The 25,087-nt window shown below is 36.0% G+C and overlaps 1 protein-coding gene across 3 annotated transcripts in view; it reads left to right on the top strand.

Moving 5' to 3' along the window:
• LOC127062522 (FH1/FH2 domain-containing protein 3) overlaps positions 1-25,087 on the top strand; it is a 63,489-nt gene that overhangs the window by 10,218 nt on the left and 28,184 nt on the right. For all 3 annotated transcript variants that reach the window (XM_050990951.1, XM_050990942.1, XM_050990933.1), the window contains one exon: positions 11,128-11,237. In XM_050990951.1, the coding sequence (XP_050846908.1) occupies positions 11,128-11,237 (110 nt within the window). The remainder of the gene's footprint in view (positions 1-11,127; positions 11,238-25,087) is intronic.

The raw sequence follows: 25,087 nt of genomic DNA, 5'->3' as shown, positions 1-25,087 counted from the left end.
CTCGCTATAACTCTTAATAACAGCGCGACCAATCGGCGTACGAGGATGACTGTGACAATGAGCATCGCATACGGTCGAAGTAAGAAGAAGAAGAGGTTGCTTCGCGATTTGTTTCGCCGTTTTATGCCAGCTTCAAATTTACGATTCTTTCACGTCCATCGTGACCATGTCTTCGCGGTCTTTATCCACGCCTTTCCTGTCAATTAACTCGACTCTGCTTTAATGATTTTATTTTCTTTCTCTCCATCGACCCTGATTATTTGCTTATTTCGTAATTTCGGAATAGTATTTTCGACGAGTCAAATTAATATTAACATCATTTTGAATAGGAATATATTTAATTAATAATATATTGAATTCCTACTATCTATAATTCGTATTTATTTTTATTTTATTAGCTTGCAGTATAATTTATTTTATTAACTTGTAAGCATTGCAATTTGCAAAAGAATTCGTCGTATTTAATTAAAAATGGAATTGTATGAAATACGAAGGAGAATTAAATATCCAACAATTAAATGTTTTTAGGTGATAATGTAACTCTTCGAAAAGATAGAAACATTTTCTTTAGTTCGTAAGATCTCTAGAGAGATTTAATGGCTCCACAATTTTTCTAGTTTTTTTCTCTCTTTTTCTTCTTCTTTACTATTTTATTTCTTCCATTGCATTTTTTAAAAGTTTACAAGTTCAAGTACCGATGCTCCAAGGAAGGGACATAAAATCAGCACGACGGAATTGATCCGCTTGGAAAAGTATGGAACGACCGCGGCGTACAGTTCCTAACAAAGGGACTCGAACTCGTTCTTCTTTAGAAAGCCGCGTTCCCTTACCATCGGAAAGATCAAAGAGAAGCTTGACATTACGTGAAGATGACTTTTTGTTTTCTCTCTCTCTCTCTTTCTCTCTCGTCTTCGATGGAGACACGGAAGTTGAGAAACAACTCGTACAAGTCTTATACATATACATAAATACATATCTTTATCGATGTGTTAGTGCGTAGGTTGTGTCGTACGTCAGAGAAAGTATACGAAACGGAGAAGAGAATTTTTCTTACCAAGCTTGGTTTCAAAGGGTAGACGAGATAGATAGAGAAACGGGACGGTGAGAAAAGAAGATCGAGTTGGACACGAAGATGACGTTGATTCCTCTCGGTCAGCATCACATCGCTACGGTTTACTTTCAATTTGCCGATTTCTAAAGCTCCTGGATCGAAACGGCTGATCTCCGGAAAATTGGATACGTGATGGGACTCTTACAAGAGTTTACGAACAAATCTTTAACTCGGCTCTTGCGACTATTTTCTATCGTCGACGAATCTATCTAAATTTCCACTTGAATTTTTCTCAATGATTCTCAACGATCGATTGTCGATACGTGTAACGAATGTTTATCTTGCTTCTTCAATTTAAGCTTAGATTTAAAGCATTTAAGCGAGCATAAAGCAACCTTGATGTTTAAAATTAAACGGGATTAACTTATAGTAAGTTTCTTTTTTTTTAATGCTAATAAGTTTTTTTTTTTTAATTAATTACTAGATTATATTTTATATACTTTAAGAAATGAAATTAAATTCATTGAAAGAAATGAAACGATTTTGGAACATAGTTTTCAAGTTTCATTTTATTTTCCTTCGTAAATAGCATATGTACCTATGCAATAAAAATATCGTTTATGTAAAATACTTTGAAAGACGTATTCCCAAGGTCGAGCTATTATAAATCCTTTTCTTTTTCCGTATTTATGATATCATGAATTACGCAGCAGGTTACAATTAAACCTAAAGTCAGACTTTCCTGAGCGATTTATTTGAAAGCAAAGCACACGGGGAGAACCAAAGTCCGAGGATGTCGCGTCGCAGTGAATTAATGAACTAACGAGCGAACACAATGGAACGTGGAATATTTGGTCGCTTATGATGCTAATGTACTTTGCATGACAATTACCGTGGCTAGCTCGAGCTCATCTCTATGAGAGGATGCTGTCTACCTCGTCATCAAACCGCACTCGTTTTGGTGTGTCCGTTCTTGTCCGTTCTCATCTCGTTTTTCTTCTCTTAGTTAGCCAATAAATTTCTTATCTTGTTGGTAACATATAGCTAATAATTTCGTCCATCTATAATTAATAATTTCAATTGATTTATTCGATCGAAAATTGATTTTTGACTATTCGAGAATGTAGTTGAGTAAAGCAATTTTTTTAATACACTAACTGTATCGTTCTGAAGGAACGTACGTACTTGTACAATTGGAAAGTCAAACCAAAAGTTGTATCAAGAATCTCGTCACGAAGTACACGAGAAAGATCTCGAGAAGAGATGAGAAAAATAGCGAGGAGACTAACGTTCGACCACGACTAATTGCGCTCGGTTAGCGAAGGGGATGAATGAGGCGAGAGGTAGGTAAGAGCCTAAAAGGACGTGGGTCGTTAGCCAAGGCTTAATGATCTCGAAGGACAAGAACGTCTTTCTTCTTTGACTTTCAGCTTGGGTCGAGTCCTCGAGCAAATCGATAATCCAATCGCGATATACCTATGTAGGTATGTTCGTAACTATATATATATATATATATATATATATATATATATATATATATATATATATGTATGTATATATAAATAACTATTTGTGAACGGTTGTGAGAGTATGTATTTACTGAATGGTAGATGGGCGGACTAGCTCGTCTAAGCAAAACTGAGTACGTCGAGAAAATTCGATATCAATGGATCGATTTGCTTCGAGGTGAGCATAATTTATTTCTCGTTTACGAACGATGTCACCAAAATACGTATATACACGAGAAAAATCACTGAGATCTATGTCGTTGATATTTGCCAAAGGCATACATATCTCGTATGAAATTAATTAAGCGACTCTCGAGGGAAAGTAGAGTATGTATGCTATGAGTGAAACGAATCGCACGCTTCCGTTCATATCCTTGGTGAAAAGGTATTTTATATTTTCTTTTTTTTTTCCATTCATACCTATCTACTTTGTCGGAGTAATCGGAAAAAGTGATTTATGTGATTTATTACATAGATATAATTCTTAAAATTAAGAATAAACTTTGCCGATGAATTAATTTCCTATTATTTCTACCGTTACATGATTAAATAAAAATCTAAGTAAAAAGATATCAACGTTACTGTGAACCATTGTTCGTGCTGAGATCGTTTCGAATCCTACTTACCAACCAATAAAAAATAAATTAGGAGAGAAACATTTTTAGCTCATCTCGGAATGAAATATGAACAATCTAGTCTAAGGTGTTCACATTGTTTCTCTTCCATCATTAATAATAAATTTAGAAGTTTTGTAGATCGATAAACTCTCTCTTTCTCTCTCTCTCTCTCTCTTCTAATTTTACAGTAGACTCCATTTTTGTTGTGTTCTGAAAATGGATTCGTCTCGAGCGTCAGTCCGTCGCGTGAACGAGCTCTTAGATACCGCTAATTAGTAGTAACGAAGGCAAAGTTAACTAACGGTTACATTCACAAGCGTCCCGTGTGTCCCACGTGTCTCACGTGCCCGGATCCGGCACGGGCGCCTCTCCATCGAGCGGCTCGAGCTCTCTTGTCTTTCTCTAATCGTCTAACACCATTCTCCGCCTCTAACGAGACCGACCGTAGGAACTAAATCGCTCGACTAAGTCACCTGAGTTCATACAAGATCATCACGATGTCTTCTTATCTTCCTGTCTCTTTCTTTTCATTCTTTTGAGAAATTTTGCACTTCTTATTTTATCTTTTCAATCAGTACCATTATTTTCTATAATACTCGAGCACCAATAATAATTCATTGTATAATAGTTACTTTGAATTAATGAAAATTCGATTAACATATAAGCATATAAAATATGTAAAACATATGAGACATGTAAAGCATGTTGCATTTTATTTCTGATACGATCACTGGGACGATATCAAATTGAAATTACGTTTTGTACCTAATTACAGGTTGGTACTTAACTCTACACATCTGATACATCGTGTGTAACGTAATTCATGTGTTATGCTTCGTTGCGAATGACTGAACCGCCTATCGCATGTATAAAGATCGATAGCAATAACCTGGATCACTTCAATCGACCCACCTTCATCTTTATACATATATATATTATTTTTATGATCTTTATATATATATATATATATATATATATATATCAATAAATTACCCATATATGTGTATACATGTGAATGATTTTTCTTATATTTATCGTATACACATATTTAATTTATCTTATATATATGGGTGATTTTTTATAAGGTGCGTTAGGTGAAAGAGACATTGTGATCGCTTACAAGAGAGTGAGAGAAAGAGAGGGAGGGTGAGAAAGGAGGAGTGAGAGTGCAACGTGATTGACGACAAGCCTGAGAGAATGATTGGAAAACATCAGAGAGGTGACTGAGTCATGAATGGTCGCGTGGATTAAAAAGCAAAGAAAGAAATTTGGAGAGTCGGTACGTGTCGTGTCGTGATGTATTTGTGTGTGTTTGTATAGAAAAGCAGAGAGAATCATGAAGCAGTGCATCTTGAAAGAGCAACGAGTGTGTTTCGAGAGTGTAATGAATCATTACAGCAAGCGTAAAAGTAATCGGGAAACCGAGCGATTGCTATTGTTAATAGAACATTACTAATATTAATAAATTATCATTGACGTAAAATTGACAATACGTAGGGTTTTTATATAAAGGTTAAAAGCCTATTTCAGAAGGGAATGTCTATTTTGATTTAACGACTCTATCCTGTTGTCTTTAATCACGATCGATTTATAATATCATCTCTATGCAGGTGTTATCACGTCGTTCTATCCGGTCATTGACCTCCTGTAGTACTTATATCGAGAATACACTTTACGAAAGAGGAAGAGAGAGAGAGAAAGGGAGACAGAGACAGAGAACGAGTCATTGAGTTGCAAAAAATTGCTATTTCTTCAAAAAGAAAGAAAAAACGATTCGTTGAGATTTTTAGGAAAGAAAATCATTTAAGATTGGACTTGATCAGAACAGTGTATTTCTCGTTATCGATTTCTATCTAGGGAATCGTGTAATTATACGACTTCTCTCTCTCTCTCTCTCTCTTTCTCTCTCTCTCTCTTTCTCTTTATCTTTCTCTTTCTCTCTCTCTCTCTCTCTTTTCCTCTCGATAGAACAGGTATCACATGATAGGCATGTATTTTACATGTTCGGCGAATTAGATAAAGCTGTCGAAACCAAATTACATTGCTTTCTCGTGATTGCTGTTGAATGGGTCTACAGTGAACGTGAAACACATCCGTGTATCCAATACCACGATGTCGTAGTTGTGTGTTAATTAAAGCCAATTAACGGCATCCTCGTATACTCGTGTTTTCCATTTTCTTCGCGCGTCATTATTGTACTTGGTAACCCATTTCCAAGATGCTTACGAAGACGCATTTTGTTTTGTAATACCTAGGTGTTTGCATAGCACACTCTTTTGCATAGATAACGGGAAGTTTTCTATAGAGAACAATAACCGTATAATTTTTTATCTAATTTCTCATAGTTCCCAAGCTCTAAATCGACACGCGTAAATGCATTGTAAAAGGCGTGTAAAGTCGAGTTTGACTGTAACTGAAAAAGAAAAAGAGAGTAGAAAGAGAAACAAAGAGAGGAAAGATATATACGTAGTGAGAAATTAATTAAAGAGACAATTAATTTTGGTCTCGTCGACGTTTCTGACTTTTTATTGAATAAAAGAAGTACTTTGCTTGGAGAATTTACGTCGATCTCGTCTCTCTCTCTAAATCGTTTATTAAAAGCTCATTGGAGTCGCTTAACTGACGCTTCCGAACGTTCTCGTCCGCAAACTAATTGTTTTTTTATTAATTTTCTCTACGCCATTTTAGAAGATTATTATTCAAAGGATTAGTTTAAGGATAATCTAATCTGTTGGAAATTAACACACTTCACAATACTATTCTCGAATAGATTCAAATAGTAGAGATATGTTGAAAGGAAAGATACATACATACATACATACATATATATATATATGTACATAGATTAAGTAATCTAATATGGTTAGAAATTAGCACACTTTACAATACTATTTTCGAATAGAATCAAATAGTAGAGATATGTTTAAAGAAAAGATACATAAATACATACATACATACATAGATAGTTACATATGAAGAGCCTTCTTTGATAATAATCAACGATTTGCCGCGAAACCACTTAGACACTCGTAAAGTTAAAGAGAAGCATATCCGATGAGGCGTCACGAACGAACTCGAATCACCTAATGTTGCTAATATTAGATCGCGTGTCACGTAATTCAAGATGAATCAATAGAACATTATAGTCCCACGTCACGCTGGTGGCTGGTGATTGGTGATTTGCAGCGGTACGAGCGATTTAACTTTCCATCTTACGAAGAATGTCGACTTTCCCGCGCGCGCGCGTCGAATGAGTCTCGGTCGGAGTAAACGTAGAAAGGAAATAGAAAAGTATGCTTATCGAAAGTGTACTTCCGGCATAACGAATCCACAAAATGTTTTCTGTTTTCTTTTTTCTTTCTTTTTTCGTTCTTTATATCCAATCACGTTATGTTCTTTCTTGGTTATACCGTTTTATTTGTTATTCGTTTAAACGAATTTTTATGTATGTAATTATTAAATAAAGTTTCAATATGGTTGTGCATACACGTGTTACAATACCATTTAAATCTGTTTGAATATTATTTAAACGTCGGGGTATTTTTGTACCACAGTGTACCCTGTATGCCATGTAAGTACCGACGACGAGAGTTTTTTGTCTCGAGACGAGACGGAGGACCTCTTCGGATGAGATGCTGCAACCCTTGAGCCTTTTTTTTATGACGAGTGAAGTAGCAAAGGAAGAGCAGAGGTTTCACCCTATCGCAAAATTTGAAGTACCGAAAAAGGAAGTAAAGAAGACAGAAAAAGAGAGAGAGAGAGAGAGAGGGAGAGAGGAGAGAGAAAGGGAGAAAAGATAAAATTCTCGAGAATACATTCTTATTTGTTTGTATTTCAACTTCTGTCACGTAAACCATCTGTGTTGAGGGTAGATTTTCATATATGTAAGTCGAAGAGTATGCATGAGCTGGCATAAACATTTTCTCGAGTAGAAGCGAGGGATTTTTACGAAGCTGGCCTAACTCTTCAACATCGTAGAAAATTATATTCCAAGAATACCTCTCAATAAATCAAAACGTATAGCGTACGATCTAATCATTTTTTAAATAAACAATTATTTCTAACATATAGCAAAAAGAGAAAAGGGAAAATAATAGTGGCTAGTATTATCGATCGTTCATGCTTCAAGAGAAGGAAAGAAGATATAGAGAGACAGAGAGAGAGAGAGACAGAGACAGAGAGAGAGAGAGAGAGAGAGAGAGAGAGAGAGAGAGAGAAGCAGAGAAGATTATCGAGTAATTTAATCAGTAATGTTAACAATGTCAGCTTCAAGCTAGCGTATACAGATATATATTTTCACACATATACACATTTGCTCGTGAGAGAGTAGAGATAATGCAAATAGTAGAAACATATCCCTGCGGCAGCGTATGGTAACAGCAGCCATTGCCATGTCGCGGAGAATGTTTGCGTTTCCGCAGTTTTCATTATCTTCTCGTGCACACGTAATAACTCGAGGTTACTTCGACGAGTTCAAGGGATTGGCGAAGGTGTGCGCGAACGCGCAGCTGCCTGCTCGGAGTTAACACCGGCCCATTAATAGCCGGATCCTCCTACGATCCTAATGAGAATACACATCGGCTTCGTTTCTCTGTCTCTCTCTCTTTTTCTTTCTTTCTCTTTCTCTTTCTCTCTCTCTTTCTCTCTTTCACCAGCAGCAGATCATTTTACTGCAATGCCTTTCCTCTGTCCAAGGCCAAACAGCCTAACTTATTACGCTTTAAACCATCGATGTTTTCTACGAATTTCTCCTTTCCTTTTTCTTTTCTTTTTTTTCATTTTTTTTCCCCTATATCCCTCTATCGATTATTTCACTAATTGCTAATAAACGTTAAGAGATAATTGACTTTTTCCTTCTGTTTGAAATAATTATATAAATCTTATTTGTTCCTAGAGATGCCGTCGACGTTCGTTCGTCCATTTGCGTCTTTGGCAAATTATAGTGAAAACATTATTAAACTCGATTATTCGTAGATTCTTCATGTTTTTTTCTCTCCTTCTTATTTAGTTATTTTCATTCTTTCTCTCCTCCTCTTCTTTCTTTCTTTCTCTTTCTCTTGCCTTTCTTTTTCTTTTTTGACGTATATATGTATGACGTTGCAGATTCTTGCAACGAACGACGTTGTATTTGCACTAGAACGATGATTCTGCATAGTACGTTATAAACGGAAGAGGAGGAAATCGTTTGGAAACAGTTAGTATTTTTCTAAACGATTTTAAACGATTAAAAATAATTGCGAATAAAATTGCAATATGATTTACGAAGAAGCGATGTGTAATGTGTGGGAAAATAACGTTGAAATATTTCGAGTTAGAAAAAGGTTAACTAACGAAACGTTAAGAGGTTGAAAAGTTCGAAGTTTCGTTGAAATCTTTCAAGAAGAGAAGGTACGTGAGTAGAAGTCCATTGATCGTCGTAAAGTTTCGATGATGGCTACAACATCGCCGTTAGTCGATATTGTCTACCTTCCTACGATGATCGCTTCTGTTACTATTCTTTTTTCCATTTTTTTTTTATTTTACTTCTTTTCTTTATTTCTTTTTTATTTTCCTTTAGTTTCCTACTGCAGATACGCGATCTTTTTCTACTTTTGCAATAAGAAGAGAGTGCTGGACTTTTTCGATTTGTTTTATTTGCTACGATCTTCAAGATGTTCCTCGAGTGTTCTCAAATAGTCATGCTTCACTTCGACGAAATTAACGAACGAAATATTTCGTTTTACGTTGATGTATGTGTATATGTACTTATGGAGGATTTATTTATTATATCAAGTAGAAATTCGAATGTTCTATGTTCTCGTCGTTTTGAATTAACACTAGAATGATCGAAGTATGTTTTAAATTTCACTTTTGACAGTTACGTAAATCGTAATTGTTAAAATGATTTCGTTTTACTTATTATTCTAATATTAAATAAACTTTAAGAATTATAAACAATAAATTAAAATACTAATCTTATTAACAGATCTTACAAAAATAAATCGATTTAGTATTAAGTAAGAGCATAGAAATTAAGGATACTCTTTATCTTAATTTTAAGTTCTATTTAAATGAGATAAATTACATGTTTCAAAATGACACTTTGTGTTTTACTTTCCTTCGAAAATTTTTTTATCGAACGTGGAGTTAAACGTTCGAAATTAGAATAAAAATTCTCTGCTCTTATTTAATATCTTAAAAATTATTTTTGCAAAAATTCATTCATTGGATAATTCTTTTTGTAGTATTAAATGATAGAAATAAAATATAATTTTTATCTTAATCCCAAACTATGTTTAAATGAGGTAGAATATTTCCAATTTATATTTCGCGTTTCATTATGCATCGAATATTTTTCTAACGAACATGGAATCGAATAATTAAGACCATGAACGAAATAATATTCAGGAAGAAAATTTCTTTGACGGAGATCAAGCGGTCGAGTGACGCCAACGATATCCTCGAAAGCATCCTATCTTCGCTATTGTCTTTCTCTCCTTTCGCAAGCGTTGGAAACTCGAAGATGATAGAAAAGCAGGCAGGCTGGGTAAAAGGGGTTTGGGAGAGGAAAAGGAGAGGCAGAGAGGCTGCATAACATCCATATGACTTTGAACAAACAAAGCTGTTCCAGGAGAGTGAGAAGCGTCGTCCTACGCAAGACGAGCAATGTGCCGAGAAATCTGATGAAACCTACTCGAAAACGGGCGAAGCCTTACTCGATCCGCCGTCGTAAATTCCACGTAGACGTCGTTTACATGTCGACAATGTCTTTTGTGTCAACGTGCCACCCTTCGAATGCTGTTGCGAAAACAAAATCAAAACGTTTATTTTCGAATTTATCAACAGAATTGTTGTTTGACAATTTCAAAGAAAATAGATATCTATTTTTATCTTTTTCATTTTTTTTTCTTTCTTCTTTTCTTTTTTTTTCGTTGGATCTAGCAAAGTAATGTTTGATGAACGTTTTAACATATTTAGAAAGAGAATTGTTTTCTGATAGCGTTTAAATTTCTTAGCATTTATATATAAAGTATACATGTATACGTTTTTAATGAAGAAATGTTGTTCAAAAGCACATACCATTTGAACGGTGTAAACAAAGTCGAGTAGAGTACTCGAGAACATGTACATACTTTGTCAAATGTTTGTTTATTCGTTTTAAAGTAGTATTATGACAGCACGAAATACATAGCAACGAACGAGCTACGCAATCTATTAACCGATAATATCGATTTAGCTACGTTTTGTCCTTTACATTATCGCTCAGTCTTTCGGTGATAACCGTACACAGATTATCAGGTTTCCAGATCCGTTGACATTTAACTTTACACGATTGCGAACGAGCCGATTTAGAGTATCTACGTTTCGAAGTAGATAACGTTATGGAATCAATAGTTATAACGAAACTCTACTAGAACCTATTACAATAGTTATTGAAATCGAAATTGTCGTTTCAATCTCGCAGAATCAATTAGTCGAAGTCAACGTGACTAATCGCTTTTAGATAAATTTTTTTAACGACCGAAAAATCTTAACCGAGTTTTCTGGTCATGCGTTCAGCCTAAAGAAGTATTACACAAGCATTTGGTCTTTCGTAACAGTGCATGAGGTTCTTCCTTCGAATGGAGGGCGCCTAGAAACCGGAGAAATGCAGCAGGAGAGCATTATAAATGCTGGTGTTTTGCCGGGCGTCGTTTCACCGGCTGAAAACTATTTTGAAACTGAAGTTTTTAGAAATATGGGTCACGTTCTCTCTCTCTCTCTCTCTCTCTCTCTCTCTCCCTTCTCTCTCTTTCTTTCTTTTTTTCTTTCTTTTCCTTGCGTTCGAATCTTTCTTAAGAATTCGAAAAGAAGAGCAGAGAGATAGAGAAAGTTTGAGAAAGATATCTAACACATATCAGAATCATAATTGTCGATTGATAGGAAGAAAGAACGAGACAACTTGGCTCACGAATGTTTAATTTTATTACAGCTCGATGATACGGCTCTTCAACTTTACAAAGATGGCGATTACGGAGCGTATTTGGATCTCGAGGCTTCGATCAGTGAACAACAGGAAGAATTCGAAGGCTTTCAAACGAAGTAAGTAATATTCCGATTTAATGAGTACACGAATTAATGATTTTCTTTTCTTTCTTTTTATTATCGATTTCGATTATCTTAACGAGATGTTAATGGATTGCGTTGAAATTCGATGGTGATGTAACGACGAGTCAAGCTGAGAAGGTTCACTTTATACACATATACATATGTACATACATACATAAACTCGTAGAGTTCCAGGGATATAAATACTCTCGACTTTAGAACGGCGAACGATCCACGTACATACATACATATGTTCACGGTCCACGTCTTGAATCGGTGTTAACACGGTGAAGGTTAAAACTAGCTAGCTAGCTAGCTAACTCACTGGAAATTATCGCGGCTGAGCCGGTGCTATCGACGCCGATATTCGCTCGAGCTATTTTCCGATTCGGCTAGGTACGTTCTGTACCACTAACGAGAGTCATAATCTAGCCAACGGAGAGTCTAGTTTTAATCGCGAACGTGTATCGAAACCTGCCTTCTCTTCTACGTTACAAAGAGTGAGATAGATAGAGAGAGAGAGAGACAGAGAAAGAAAGAGAAAGAGAGAGAGAGAGAGGATATATGAAAAGACAATGGAGAAAGCGAGACGATATATGTACATATAATATATATGTATATGTGTGTATATATATATTTTATATATATATATATTATATATATATATATTTAAATATATGTTTAAAATTCGGAACTGGGTCGAGTCTAGGTAGGAAGAGAGAATAAAGTAGTTGCACCAATAATACCTCTCTCGCTCGTAAATTTTTCAATTTTTGTTTCACTTGTTTTTCTTTCTTTTTTTTCCTATAAATTCATCTAGCTTATCGTCTCTCTTTTTTTCTCTTTTGCTTTTCCTTTCTCCTTTTTTTTTTTTTTTTGTTCAAATCACCCACCATGATATTGCCAGATAGAAGGTGGAAAAATTTGAATGTGTTTCTATCGCGATTTCGTATGCGAAGCTTGACCGACTTGAATTGTTTTCCGATAGTTTTTCCCTTTCAGCTGGCGCTACGGGTGGCGTTCATAAAAATTGGAGCCTTTATCGAAAACGTTTGGTGAGGAACGGAGTTAGTCGTAAAGTGTGAAATTACAGGAGCGTGTTGGCGAACATGAAATCGCTTTTCTTACCTATGGATCAGTCGGTTCGTCGGATCACCGATACTTTTTGTCCTTGAATCGAAATCGAAGTAGACAAAGTAGGGAAAAGATGAAGAAGAAGTTCGAAGAGAGAAAGGTTCTTTCGTTTGTGAGTTAAGGATCGTTTATCTTCGAACGAACTTGTGTATACACCAGGCGGTCCGTTCGTGGCATGTTGCCGGACTTTCGCGTTAAGAAATCGCTCAACGTTTCTAAGCTCAGTGATCAACGCGAAATTTCTCCCGGGACACGGAAGAACCTACTTCGTGAAAATCTCTTTTCTACGCGAATAGTTTCGCGTTTGCCGATCGAGAAATAGGTACAAATCGTTCTTTTAAAAAATGATGAAGGAAACGTAATTACGGGCTAAAACTAATCTTTGATAGTTTTTTTTTTGTTTTCTTTCTCTCTTTTTTCTTTTTTTCTTCTTTTTTTTTTTTTTTTAAGAAGAAAGATAAGTCTTATTACAAATATAAAATACTAAATTAGAAATTCGTTCAGAGATACTCTAGAGATTATTTTAAGATTGTATATAAAAAGTAAACTCTGAGAGGTTAGATAATTAAAAGGACGATTAATCGAGACTCTTTCTAAATTGGTACACGTATTCTTGGCGCAAATTCGACCTCGTTATCTCTCTAACGTGCTTCCATTAGCCATTTTTTTTTACAGTCTAGGTAGTAAAAGTAGTATCGTGTTTATTCCGATGCCTCTTGATCTTTCATAAAATGAAACTCTCGAGCGTGCTGTACCTTCCTGCAACGGCTTGTTATCACGAGAGTGAAAAGAAAGGAGAGAGAGAGAGAGAGAGAGAGAGAAATAAAGAGAGAGAGCTTTGTGAAGTAGCAAGTTCGTGGCCAGTGTAGTCGTTGAAAGCTCAAAAAGTTATTTCAATTCCCTGTGCACATTGTGTTTAACTGAAAGGAGGTCTCGCTGGACCTTAGCTAATAAACTCTAAGACTCTACGTCATTTTTCGCGTCTTCTCTCTCTCTCTCTCTCTTTCTTTCCTTTTTTATTGCCAGTATTTCTACGTGAATCTTATGTAATCCATTTGAATGCACGTAGGTACCTGTTATTTATAATTATAAGTACCTATGTCTATATATTCCCGATTATAATGGTCTAAGGGAGAAAAAAGATAGAGGATAGAGACGAATGAATAGGATGAATGTGAAAGAGAAAGAGAGAGAGAAAGAGGAAGAGAGGGAGAGAAAGAGAGAGGATTGCGGCGATTACTCTCCCAAGAGTTCAATAACCACGCACAATACGTTTCTAAACGTTCCGTATAGACAGTAGAATGAATAATCGCGGCTACTCTCGCGGAAATCGTTTCTCTAGGATTGTCCAGACTTACGCTTTGTTAAAAAAATCATCGAAAGAAATTTTTGCCAGGCTAGTTTCTCTCTTTTTATCTATTTTTATTTTATAAAAAAGTGGAAGAAAAAGAAAATTAACTGTCCCGTTATGATTTTTTACACGAAGCTCGTATTTCAAAATGATAATAGTTTTGACCCTTCGTGAAGTGTTATATCTAATACCTTCCGTATTATAAACTATGCTAATAAATCGGCTCATTAATGTCGCCGCGTTCTAACGTGCCTTGAGCACCACCCGACGCTAATGTCATTAGTAACGACGGCCGAAGGCCATAAAGCAGTTTGCACTCGTCTCGCGCGAAAATGCCGTGGCACTGCGATTTTCCGAATTATTTACCGATTATCGGATTTCTCTCTCTTTCTTTCTTTATCTCGCTTTCTTCTCATCACTCGTAAAACTTCTCCGGTTACTCTTTAACGACACTACGTTGGCGGCGAGAAGGTAATAATCGCCAAAAACTAGAGAAATGAGATGAAAAACAGGATGACTCACGGTCGAAGATCTTACATATTTAATAATAGAGAAATCTATACGTCGTAGGTGTTAATCGTGGAAAAGTTAAAGTCTATACGTATATCACATTGTTATATACTAAAAGATTATATGTTAAATTAATTGGAAATTAAATGAAGAAGAAGAAAAAAACTGGGAGATATAAAGAAAGTAAAAAATTTTTCTCGTATATTGTATCGATCTTTAAAACTTTTATTGAAAGCAATTTTCCAATAAAAAATCGACGGAGCAAACGGAGAAATTAGATCGATGTCATTGATATGCATTTCTATTCTAAATATGGTAAAAGGAACAAGGATATAGTATTTAAAAGGAATACAATGAGGGAATCACAAACGCGTATAGACGATTAATTAATTGATAAACGGTAAATCATCGTTTCTCCTTTCTCGATTCTCGTATCTAGTAGGTATGTAGTACGTATAGGTATACGTGTTTCGAATATAGAAAAGAACGATCGGTAATGCCGATCGCTCGATTTTCCCTCGAAAGGAGGAAACGAAGCGCATACCTATCGCTCTCGAAGGGAACGCTCGATCGAGCGTATAGCTTAGCTTTCTTCCAGTGTCTATGACCTTTCTCGAGCCGAAAGCCACGCGAGCTTTCGCGTGCTTTCGCGAATAGTTGCCGACCTCGCTCGGAATAAATCGCATAACTAGGTTTCGAGATCTATTCCCAGGACATCGGCTGGCTGTCTACGCTTGGCTACAATTTCTCGTCTCTCTCTCTCTCTCTCTCTCTCTCTCTCTTTCTCTCTCTTTTTCTCTCTTTCTCATTTTATAAATATCTTTCCGCATTAACGCGAACGTTCCCGCGCAAGGCAAGCCTGTTAGCGTTGGTTTAATGAGTCACCGTTTCTTTGTCATTTTAATCATCAATGTCGTTAATAGAAACAAATAGTTTTATCTCATCTCGATTGATACTAATATATCTTTAATCGAAGAAAGTTAAAAATTGTTATTGAAAAGTAATTCGGTACAATATTATTACGATACGACACTGTTATAATATGAAACTATTTTTAGATTCGTTTGTTCTCTTTTTATTTTTTATTTTTATTTTTTTCTTTTTTATAATTGTTTTGTATTATTTTCGAAAATGTTTTATACTCGGCTCGATCCAAAAAGAGCGTTGATATGATTCGGATGAATCATAAGTGAGTAATATTGGAAGAGTTGCTAGAGCGTGCATACATTTGAATACCAATCAGTCATTATCACCGTCTCTATCTTTCTCTCCCTCTCTTTCTCTCTCTTTTGCTAAGAGAAATATTAGAAAAAGAAGTGCAGATTTCATTAGCGAGGAGAACACTCTTAATCTTCTTTATCATTACGTAAAGCCGAGAATGTTTAGCCAGAGAACCGATAATGTATGCGTTATATATTTAATGTAAATAATTAACATTTATCGTTTTAAGAAAAATTCAAAGATACCGGTTCGATGGGACGTCGTACCAGAAATGAGCGCGAACATTTAATCGATGTCTCGGAACGCGTTGCTCGTCCGCGAAACGCAAAGCCCGTAATTCAGTTAGCCGTCTACGAGCGTTGCGTAATGATAGAGCGAGCGTCATGCTCTCTCCTAATTGCTTAATTAAATTAAATGCATAGTTTAAAGTTCTCCGGGCCATTATGTAAAGTCGTCTGGACGGTGCTTGTATTATTCAGACTTGTATGTGTGTTTATATACGTATGTATGTATGCACGTATGTATGCATGTATGTTGTGCGTGTATTTTATAGAATTCGATTTTCTATGTTATAATAAGAAAATGAATTTTCTTTTCGAATTGAAGAAAAATTAAAGATTTTTATTTGTAATTTCAAATCGGTTTGAGATTAGGATAAAGATTAAAAGATAGTGAGAAAGAAAAAGAGAAGAAGAAAAAGAGACAGAAAGAGATGGATAGAGAGTTTATTTGGTGGTTAGGATGTATTAGTGTATACGCTTGCGCATTCTCATTCGAGACTCTCTTCCACCCCCCTCGCCCACCCCTTTTCTTCATGTATGTGTGCGCTTTAGGCGATATTTCAGACACTTTAACTGCTCCTTTTACTACCAGGTGGAACTAACTGGCTCTGCCTAGGCTCGCCTCGTAAACTCTTTATACTGAGGTACGTCTGGCAAGCCGTGACTTACGTTCGCTCGTACCTAGAGCAGCCGCAGTATTGAAATTCTCCCTCGTTAACACGAATGTACCTTGCAGTACTTACGATCGTCCCTTTTCACCAAGACCTAGTATGTTTTGGGATCTGGGAGAAGGACAGGAAGAATTAAACGAGACCGATGATATTTACTTTCTTTTCTTCTCTCTCTCTCTCTTTTTTTTATCACTTTACTTTTTATTGTTATTATTAGGATGAAATTAAAGATAAGATCGTAAAGAATAAGATCGTGAAATTTTTATATATAATAAAGAAATAACATTTAACAAATTGCTATGTTACGTTATATTACGCTATTACGTTGCTTTGTTTGTAAGATACTTTTCTCTCTGTAAGAACTTTTCTTTCGATTGCGATTCTCGACTATGATTGACTGTTCTTCATTCTATTTGATCCGTCCATCGATTCATCCATATATGTACAAAAAAACCTTCGATATTTCTTTTTTTATTTCACTTTTTGTCTCGCTTTTTTTGGACAACGATCGAGTAGCACAATCCCTCATCCATTCTTTAGGTACATACAAGATCAATAATAAACGTACATACGAAGGTCAATAAATTCACGAACGATCAGACATTTTCTTTCTTTAACACACACACATACATACACAAATCTTTATACCACATTGTTGTTTATTATTATTTTTTTTTTTGTTACTTTTAACGAGACTTATTTTATTCGCTCGATCGAACTGTTTATGGTACGGAAATAAATGAATTCCTGGTTCGATCGTTCATCGAACTGTCACCAATAATTACTTGCTGTTATCACGCAAAGAAAGAGAGAAAATGAATCTATGCGTATGTATGCGTCTGTACTAATAGACGAGGCGTTGGCTCGTTACACAATTAAATTTATGATCGACTCGAGCACCATCGGACGTTGCTGCCTATTGCGGAGGGTGGAATATAAATTGTGTCCTGTCACATTGAATTATCGCTGGTACCTGATCGACGCGTAATAATACAAGTGTATTGCTCGATTTTAATAACTTGCAAAGATTTGTAGAATTGTCGTTTACATAGTTACGATCTTACGGATTAACAATTGGATCGTTACTTGTCGTAGATTAAAATTTTTCTATTTCTTTGTTTCTTTTTCTGATACGTGACAATATGAAATTGTAAAAAATATTTTAGTAAATATCGCGTCAATCACAGACAATTCTCGATCGTTTAAAAGAAGTAGAAGATTCTTGACTACACATATCGCGAACAAGTCGAAATTTCAGGTATAAAATAAACGATTACATAGCACAGTTGGCGAGAAGTGGGAGTGTCATACACGTACTTATATATGTTTATACTTATATGCATAGATATATTTATACTCATTACGTGCTACCGTATATGTAGACAGACAGACACACATATATTCGGTAGCATGTAATGAGTTAATTTGAAGTCTGAAGTCTAAAGTCAGACTGTAATAAATCTAGGAAGGAAATACATTGTCTATACTTGAAGTCCATCTGTCTGTTCGCTGTTAGTTGTCTGTCTGGGACGAATCAATCTATTGTCTGTGAAAAGTTAGTGTGATCAATTATTTGTCACTTCAAATAAATATTATTTATCTGTTGTTTTGCGTAAGTATGGTACGTTATTCGATATATAGGTTATCCGCTTAATTCCACAATATTGAACCAACAATTTTTGTCAATACCAGAGATCTCGAATTTGGGAAAATTTATATTATTCAAATTGTATTCGTAGGTTATATAAAATATTAAATTACTGGAGGTTAAATAATTGGATGAAATATAAATGACTTTTTCATTTTACACACCGTAATTGGCACGTTACGGTGAATTTTATAATGCGCGTTATTCGCAGATTTTCATACGGCTTTCTTAGCCATGAATTATTGTTAGCTGAAGTTATTAATGTGAAAGTTAAAAATAAATGATTTTATCATTACGTACCATAGTTGGCGTGACGCGAATTTCAAATTTCATATAACAGCCTAGCGGTAAACATAGAATTCTATTACAAGAAGGAAAAACTTATTTAATTATAAAAAAGATACTTCGTGGAGACTCTACGAGACATTGAAATTTCAATAAAAAGAATATGGCACCGTTGGAAAAAGAGTAAACTGGAAAAGTAGGTAAATATGGAACAGTCTGAACATTCAAGAGCCGCTGTTTTCCGATTCGATTCTCGTCTTGAAACAAATTGATGTTCACGTCGTATAACGATAAAATCATTTGCTTTTAACTTTTACATTAATAACTTCAGCACTAAAACAGCCGTACGAATAGCTATAGAAAAAATTACGCTTGTTTACCCAGTGATATGCTCAACTATTATTATTATTATCATTAACTTTAAAGAGTTCAACCTTCCTCTTACAAAATATTAATGAAAATAATTTTTATAGACTTTAAGTAAGAAGAATAAATTTTTGTTACGTTTCGTAAGAATCTTGATTTACTGGGATCATGTGTTCGATATATAATATAATAGATGTTGTTTGCAATGGAATCTTGTCACTTGGGAAAACAAGTCGATATCCATCGTTACATTCGATCAATATTTCTTATCGTCGAAATAAAAGTTTCTCTCCGAGTTAAACGATAGCTTCGCGGAAACGGCAAGTATTGGAATTCTTTCGTTCTCTCAAGTTGTCAAAGAAACGAGGGGTCGTGAAGAGATATTTTCTTCGCGAACAAAAAATCATTTCGATAAAGCATAAATATAAAGATTTATTTTTCTTGTCGAATAATCAAAATAACTTGGATCGTAATGGGGATATATATATATATAGTACTGGTTAAACGAAAAAAAAAAAACTCATTTGATTTGATTCCTTACAGAGAAAAGAGCTTGCGAAAAAGCTCGATGGGAAGTACGATGACCGATATTCCGGCATATTGCTAAGCTTCTCTAGGGAAATCTCCGCATTCCAGCGATTTACGTTACCGGTAGAGTTTCAAATTTTTTCTTTTTCCATCATCTCTTGGTGACATGTTTTATTCGTCCTATCTCTTTCTTTCATATTCTGTCTCCTCGATATCTCCTTTTCCCCAACATATTCCTTCCTTCCTTCTTTCTTTCTTTCTTTCTTTCTTTCTATTCGTTCGGAAGGAAGAATTTTCAATGAATTTTATGCAGCGATGCGAGCTTTCGAAAAAGTCATAACGAAAGTTTTTTATTCCCTACAGTATTCGGGGGAATATAGAATTCGAAATACATATAAATTCTCTTCGTTTCCTTCGATTAATGTATAAATTCGAATTTGCAAGAAAGAAATACCTGTTAGAAATATCTTTTGCGAGATCTCCTGCAAAGGTTTTATCTGAAAAAGATTTTGGGTCGATTACGAGTAAGATTTTTTTGAAGTCGTTACCCATTGATCCGGATTCGGATGTATACGGAATGACATAGAAACCGCGAGAAGAAAGGATGGGAGGTTCGCGATCGATATCGGATATGGTGGAGAGATAATCGGCAATTTAGCCAGCATGAGGAGTCGGCAAGTCGTTAGGCCGAGCTGACCGCGTCCCAGTCGTGGGCTTCTGGGAATACGGAGCGACGCGTCTTCATTAGCCTTTCATGAAGGTTGCTTCTGGCAACTGCAGAACCGGCGATACCCTCCTGCATTCTCCTTCTTCCTCTTGTCCTCACCCTTCCAGACCGTTCGTACTTTTAGCGTCCCCATGGGATTATTCCGTCGACGAACTACGACGTTCAGCCACCCCCAACTAGCCACGATTTATGCCAACAACGATAAGCCGCCTACGCGATAAGCCAAGCTTTCTCTTCTCTTCAAGAACGAACCTAAGAATCGCCTTCCGGATCTTTCTCGCGAGACGGCCTAGCTATTATCGATTCGAGTCGTGGGAGAGGTAGAGAGGAACGAACTGAGATGAACACCGTCACGAGAGATGCATAAATCGGCACGTCTTGTCCTTTCTTTTTCTTTTCCTTCTTTTCTCCTTCTCTTACTCTTATCCAATATATGTATACGTCTATCTATCTACCCATCTACCTACCAACCAACCTACCCACCTACCTGCCTACCTACCTATCAACCTACCTATCCATCTACCTACTTACCTACCTACCTACCTACCTACCTACCTACCTACCTACCTACCTACCTATCTACCTACCTAACTACCTACTACTCTTCCGTCGTCTTCGTCTTCTTCGTCGTCTCGTATCCAGTCCTGTCGAGATTGTCGAGAGGTTGTCTCGGAAGTGGGACAGTCACCTGAATACTTTGCAGCAATCAAGTCTCGTTCTTGAAGTATAGGATAGTAATGGCGGTAGCGAGTCGGCAGTAGGGAGAGAAAGAGAGAGGACTTCCCCTTGCTTTCTGTAGGTTATTCACGTTCAGTTTGTCTTCGGGGTGCTCGCCGTACATCACACTTACGGAAACGACTTTTCCGTAGATACGTACGTTCTTCTATTCGAATAATTGTTGATCCATCGAGATTTTTTTAATCATGCCACAGTCCAGTCGACGTCGGTTTCCTCATTGTGGAAAAGATTTTTGTCGTATCTGCAGGTACTCTATCATTTTGTAATACTTTCCTTTCACTTTAATGATCCGACATTAACTTTTTTCATGTTCTTCAGAGATATTGTGTATTTTAAAGCGAATTGTGTGCTATTTACATCGAAGATAGTTTTTCTTTCTTCTTATTTCTTTTTCTTTCTTATACAAAAATTGATTTTAGACCACCGAGTGATTAATAAACAATTTTCGTATTTTCCTATCGATAGTTATATCTAAATCTATTCGTACTTCGACGTTTTATCGACGCTTCCGTATGCATCGTCAGCAGAGCACTTGATCTTCGTTGGCTCAGGATTATTCGAGTCTATCGATTGATTGGTATTGTATGTAAAGAAAAAGAAAATATACATAGATTAAGGTTGCTCCAATAGCCTCATCGATCAGATATTTTTACATACTTCTCAAGATTATTACTACTGTAGACAGGTCTAGTATAAAGCATCCTCGTTATAAATCATTGCGATTTATTTACGAAGAAAATCGTTCCCTCAAACATTCATCCTACGCTTTTATCACAATTTGACTTGTATAATCCTAAATTTATAACAATCATATCAGGCATAAAGGAACGATTGCTGAAACGAAAGAATTTCATCATAATTCGTCATGGTACATTAATCCAATGAGAAAGTTATGCAAATAGATCTCCTTTCTAAAGAGAGTCCACGATTTTTTCTTTTCTTTTCTTCTCTTTTTTCCTTTTCTTTTTTTTTCTTTTTTTTTAAATCCTCGTAATCGTTCGGAAAAGCGTAATTGCATATCGGTCGAGTCGGCGCCAAGAAAACAACTCGGTGAGATGAGACGAGTTCAAGATGAGATGAGATAAGATGAGATGAGAGAAACTGGAACGCGAAGCGTGCACTGGATAAACACAGGTCCGGGAGCCAGTCGGTAGATAAATTCTACGATCGCTTTTTGTAGAGTTCGTCTCCGTTTCTCTACCTGCTAGTTCGTAATGCCGACGAAGGACAGCTTTTGCACGATGCTGCCGATCGCTTAGAAACGACGACGATGAGAAGCGATCCCGCGAGGAGAATTGAATCGGCAGAAGAATCGCAAGGAGAATCGCGAGGTGGACGAAGCCGGTTTTATCACGCTCGGTTGCTTCGAGACGAGGCTTTGACGTTGCGCCTTTCTGGATACAGACGTTTCTTCGCTTCTTCTTCTTCTTCTTCTTCTTCTTCTCTTCTCATCGTACCTATATGCCTCTCGATTAGCGCATTAATCGTCCCCGTTTTTGAAAACGAGTTTTTCTACCACCTTCGCCACGAGCTATCGAGTATTCTTCTTGCTTTTATGGATGTTGGAAAGATTCATTTGATTTTACCGATCATTAACGTCTTCACCTTTCATCTTTTACTTGGTATATTAATCGAACATTAATCCTATTACTTTAACCAAATAGTAATGATGTCAACCATATCTCTTTCTCTTTTTTTTTTTTTTTTGCTCAATATTCACATAACACGTAAATATATATTTTTATTAACCATCAATTATTTTATATAAATTACATACTCTTCTTTCTTTTTTCTTTTTCACCACGTTGGAATTCATAAAATTATAAGTTTGTGATATTCTTGAAACGATGAAGGGGCTAAATATTTCCCGATTTTCGATTAACTTTTTTTATAGAATATCGAAATTTGTTGTAAAGTTGATCTTTTGTTTTTTATAAAAAGGAAATTAAGGAAAGAATTTGAATATTTTATAAACGTGAATAATATTTATTTTCATACGAATTTCGAGGGGAGAACATTTTAATACTAATACGAGTTGGTATTTACTTCCTTCGTGTCATTCGAAAATGCAAAGCCGCATATTCGCTCGAGATTGCGCCGGTTTCATTGACGAAGCCTTCAGCGTACTTTCACGACGGTTAAACTGGTTTCGCGTCGCTTCGTGCACGCGTTCAAACCGAGAAGAACGGAGCACGCGTTTTCCGTCTTCCTGTGCGATGCTTTTCTTCCGCAACATCTATATCTACATATACTTATATATGTTTATATTGCTGTATAGCTTTATTCGTTTAAATTCACCTTGGTTTTTTGATTTATTTGTTTATTTATTTATTTTTATTGCACTAAAATACAACATAAAATTGACAATATAAAATTTTCTAGCAAGTTTCCAAGAGTAGAGAGTGTAATAAAATTACGGTAAAACTTTAAGAATGAATTCCTTATACGTAAAGAAGAAAACTAGTTTCTATCAACATTGGCCCGGAAATGCTTAATTTCTGAGTTATAAGACTTTCAAGTATGATCCTAGTCTACCCCAATTATCATCCTGTATATTTAAAAAAGTAGAACACTTGTTTGTGGTTATTATTTCATGAATATAGTTGTAAAATTCAAGTATAAAAAAAATCGTGTGAAACGACGCATATCTCAAAGTCATAATACTAATTATGGACAAGATTATAAACTGAATATGTATACATATACTCTTTGTAAACGTCGGACAATTTGATTCTCAGAGAACGAGTACGTAACACCGAAGATCGTCGATAAATCTAGACGTACGGAGAAAGAAAGCTTATCCTCTTCTTAAAACTTTGTAAAATATGGGTCTTGTGTTAGCATTTAGATCGAAAGAATAAACATTCTGCTGAAATTCTCCAAAAACAAAAAGAGAAAAAAGGACGGACTCGAAGCTCGTTATTTCGTGAAAAATGATCGAATTATCTTGAAATCACTCTCTGAATTTGGTTTACTAGAAACAATGACGAAGTTCGATTTCGTCGATCGAAAAAGATCGTCGATTTAGAAAAGTTCTTCTTTTCGTATTCGCGTTTTCTTCGAGAAAGTAGAAGTCTTGGAAATCGATCTATTGAGATACGAGAGACGAACGTGTAAATGTTTGCCAAGAGCGATCAGAGTATAAAAAGAACATGCAGTGTTCCTCATGTTTTCAAACATTTTGTTAGAATCTTTCCGACTATGGAATCAGCAAATCTCTCTCTCTCTCTCTCTCTCTCTCTCTCTCTCTCTCTTTCTCTGTCATTAATATTGATTATTAATAACTTTTAACGAAAATATTTAGAGATATTTATGTACGTAAGTTCTAATGAAAAAGATCAATTAGTGATATTCGTTAAATTAGATAGACGAATACATTTTCAAATTTCTATACATTCGATGAGCTTCTCAGGCTACATCGACCGGAAGGAAAGATGACCGGAGTCGATGCAGCTTGCGCATTTACTAACGCGTGACCAAGAATAACTCGACGTAGGACGACGTGGCTGCTGAATGTCTGAAATCAAGAGTGAAAGAGAGAGAGAGAGAGCGAGAGAGAGAGAGAGAGAGAGAGAGAGAGAGAGAGAGAGAGAGAGAGAGAAACTAAGAAGATGGAGAAGGAAACGGACGCGAAAACTTTATAGGCGTGGCACGTTTCTTTCGTTCGAAGTGCCGAAGAGGAAAGCGATATCCGTGTTCCTCCTCCTCTCATTTTTTTCTCTCTTCAGGATGTACCAACGAATAGAACGATCGCAATTTTAACGAAATTATCTCTTTCACGGAATACGAGATAATTAAAAGGTCTTTGTAAATTCTTAAAAACGTTTTATAATTCTTTATTTTTATCTTCTTTATGTTGTTTATTCCTGTATTTTTTTAGAAGAGAGATTCCTCTTCTTTGCCGTCTCAACATCCGGTTTCTCGGCGCTCTTACGCGGAAGAGCCACTAAGGTGGTTAGCATCACGAGATAGAAGAGTACTCTCGACGAATCATCCGTCTGCAACAGAAATCCCCCCAAGATACGCATCTCCTCGACTTACAATTAGTTACCGAGTAGAAGATTAACGAGTCGCTTCGTCCATTTCGTTTCTTCTTCTACGCTTCTCATCAATGATGTTTGCTTTTATTCGATTTCGGAAAGAAATTTATAATCTTCTCCGTATATAATACTCGCAAATATTTTAACGTCCTTCGAGAATTCGATGTTTCGTGTCTCGTCGAAGAACGCATTCTCGATCGTTTGTCGAAGTACGATCTAATGATGAAAATGATGATAGTCATGATGGGGTAGGAGTTTAATGTAGCGTCCTGGCCAAGCGAGAAATCGTTCGACCTCGACGTGCCCTGAGGACCTTCGAGTAAAATTACTTGCGTAATTACTGG

Source organism: Vespula vulgaris, chromosome 1 (genome assembly GCF_905475345.1).
Source record: "Vespula vulgaris chromosome 1, iyVesVulg1.1, whole genome shotgun sequence".
In the NCBI taxonomy this organism is placed as follows: Eukaryota; Metazoa; Arthropoda; class Insecta; order Hymenoptera; family Vespidae; genus Vespula; species Vespula vulgaris.
Note: the sequence above shows the minus strand (reverse complement) of the source record. Positions and strands in the feature narration are given on the sequence as shown.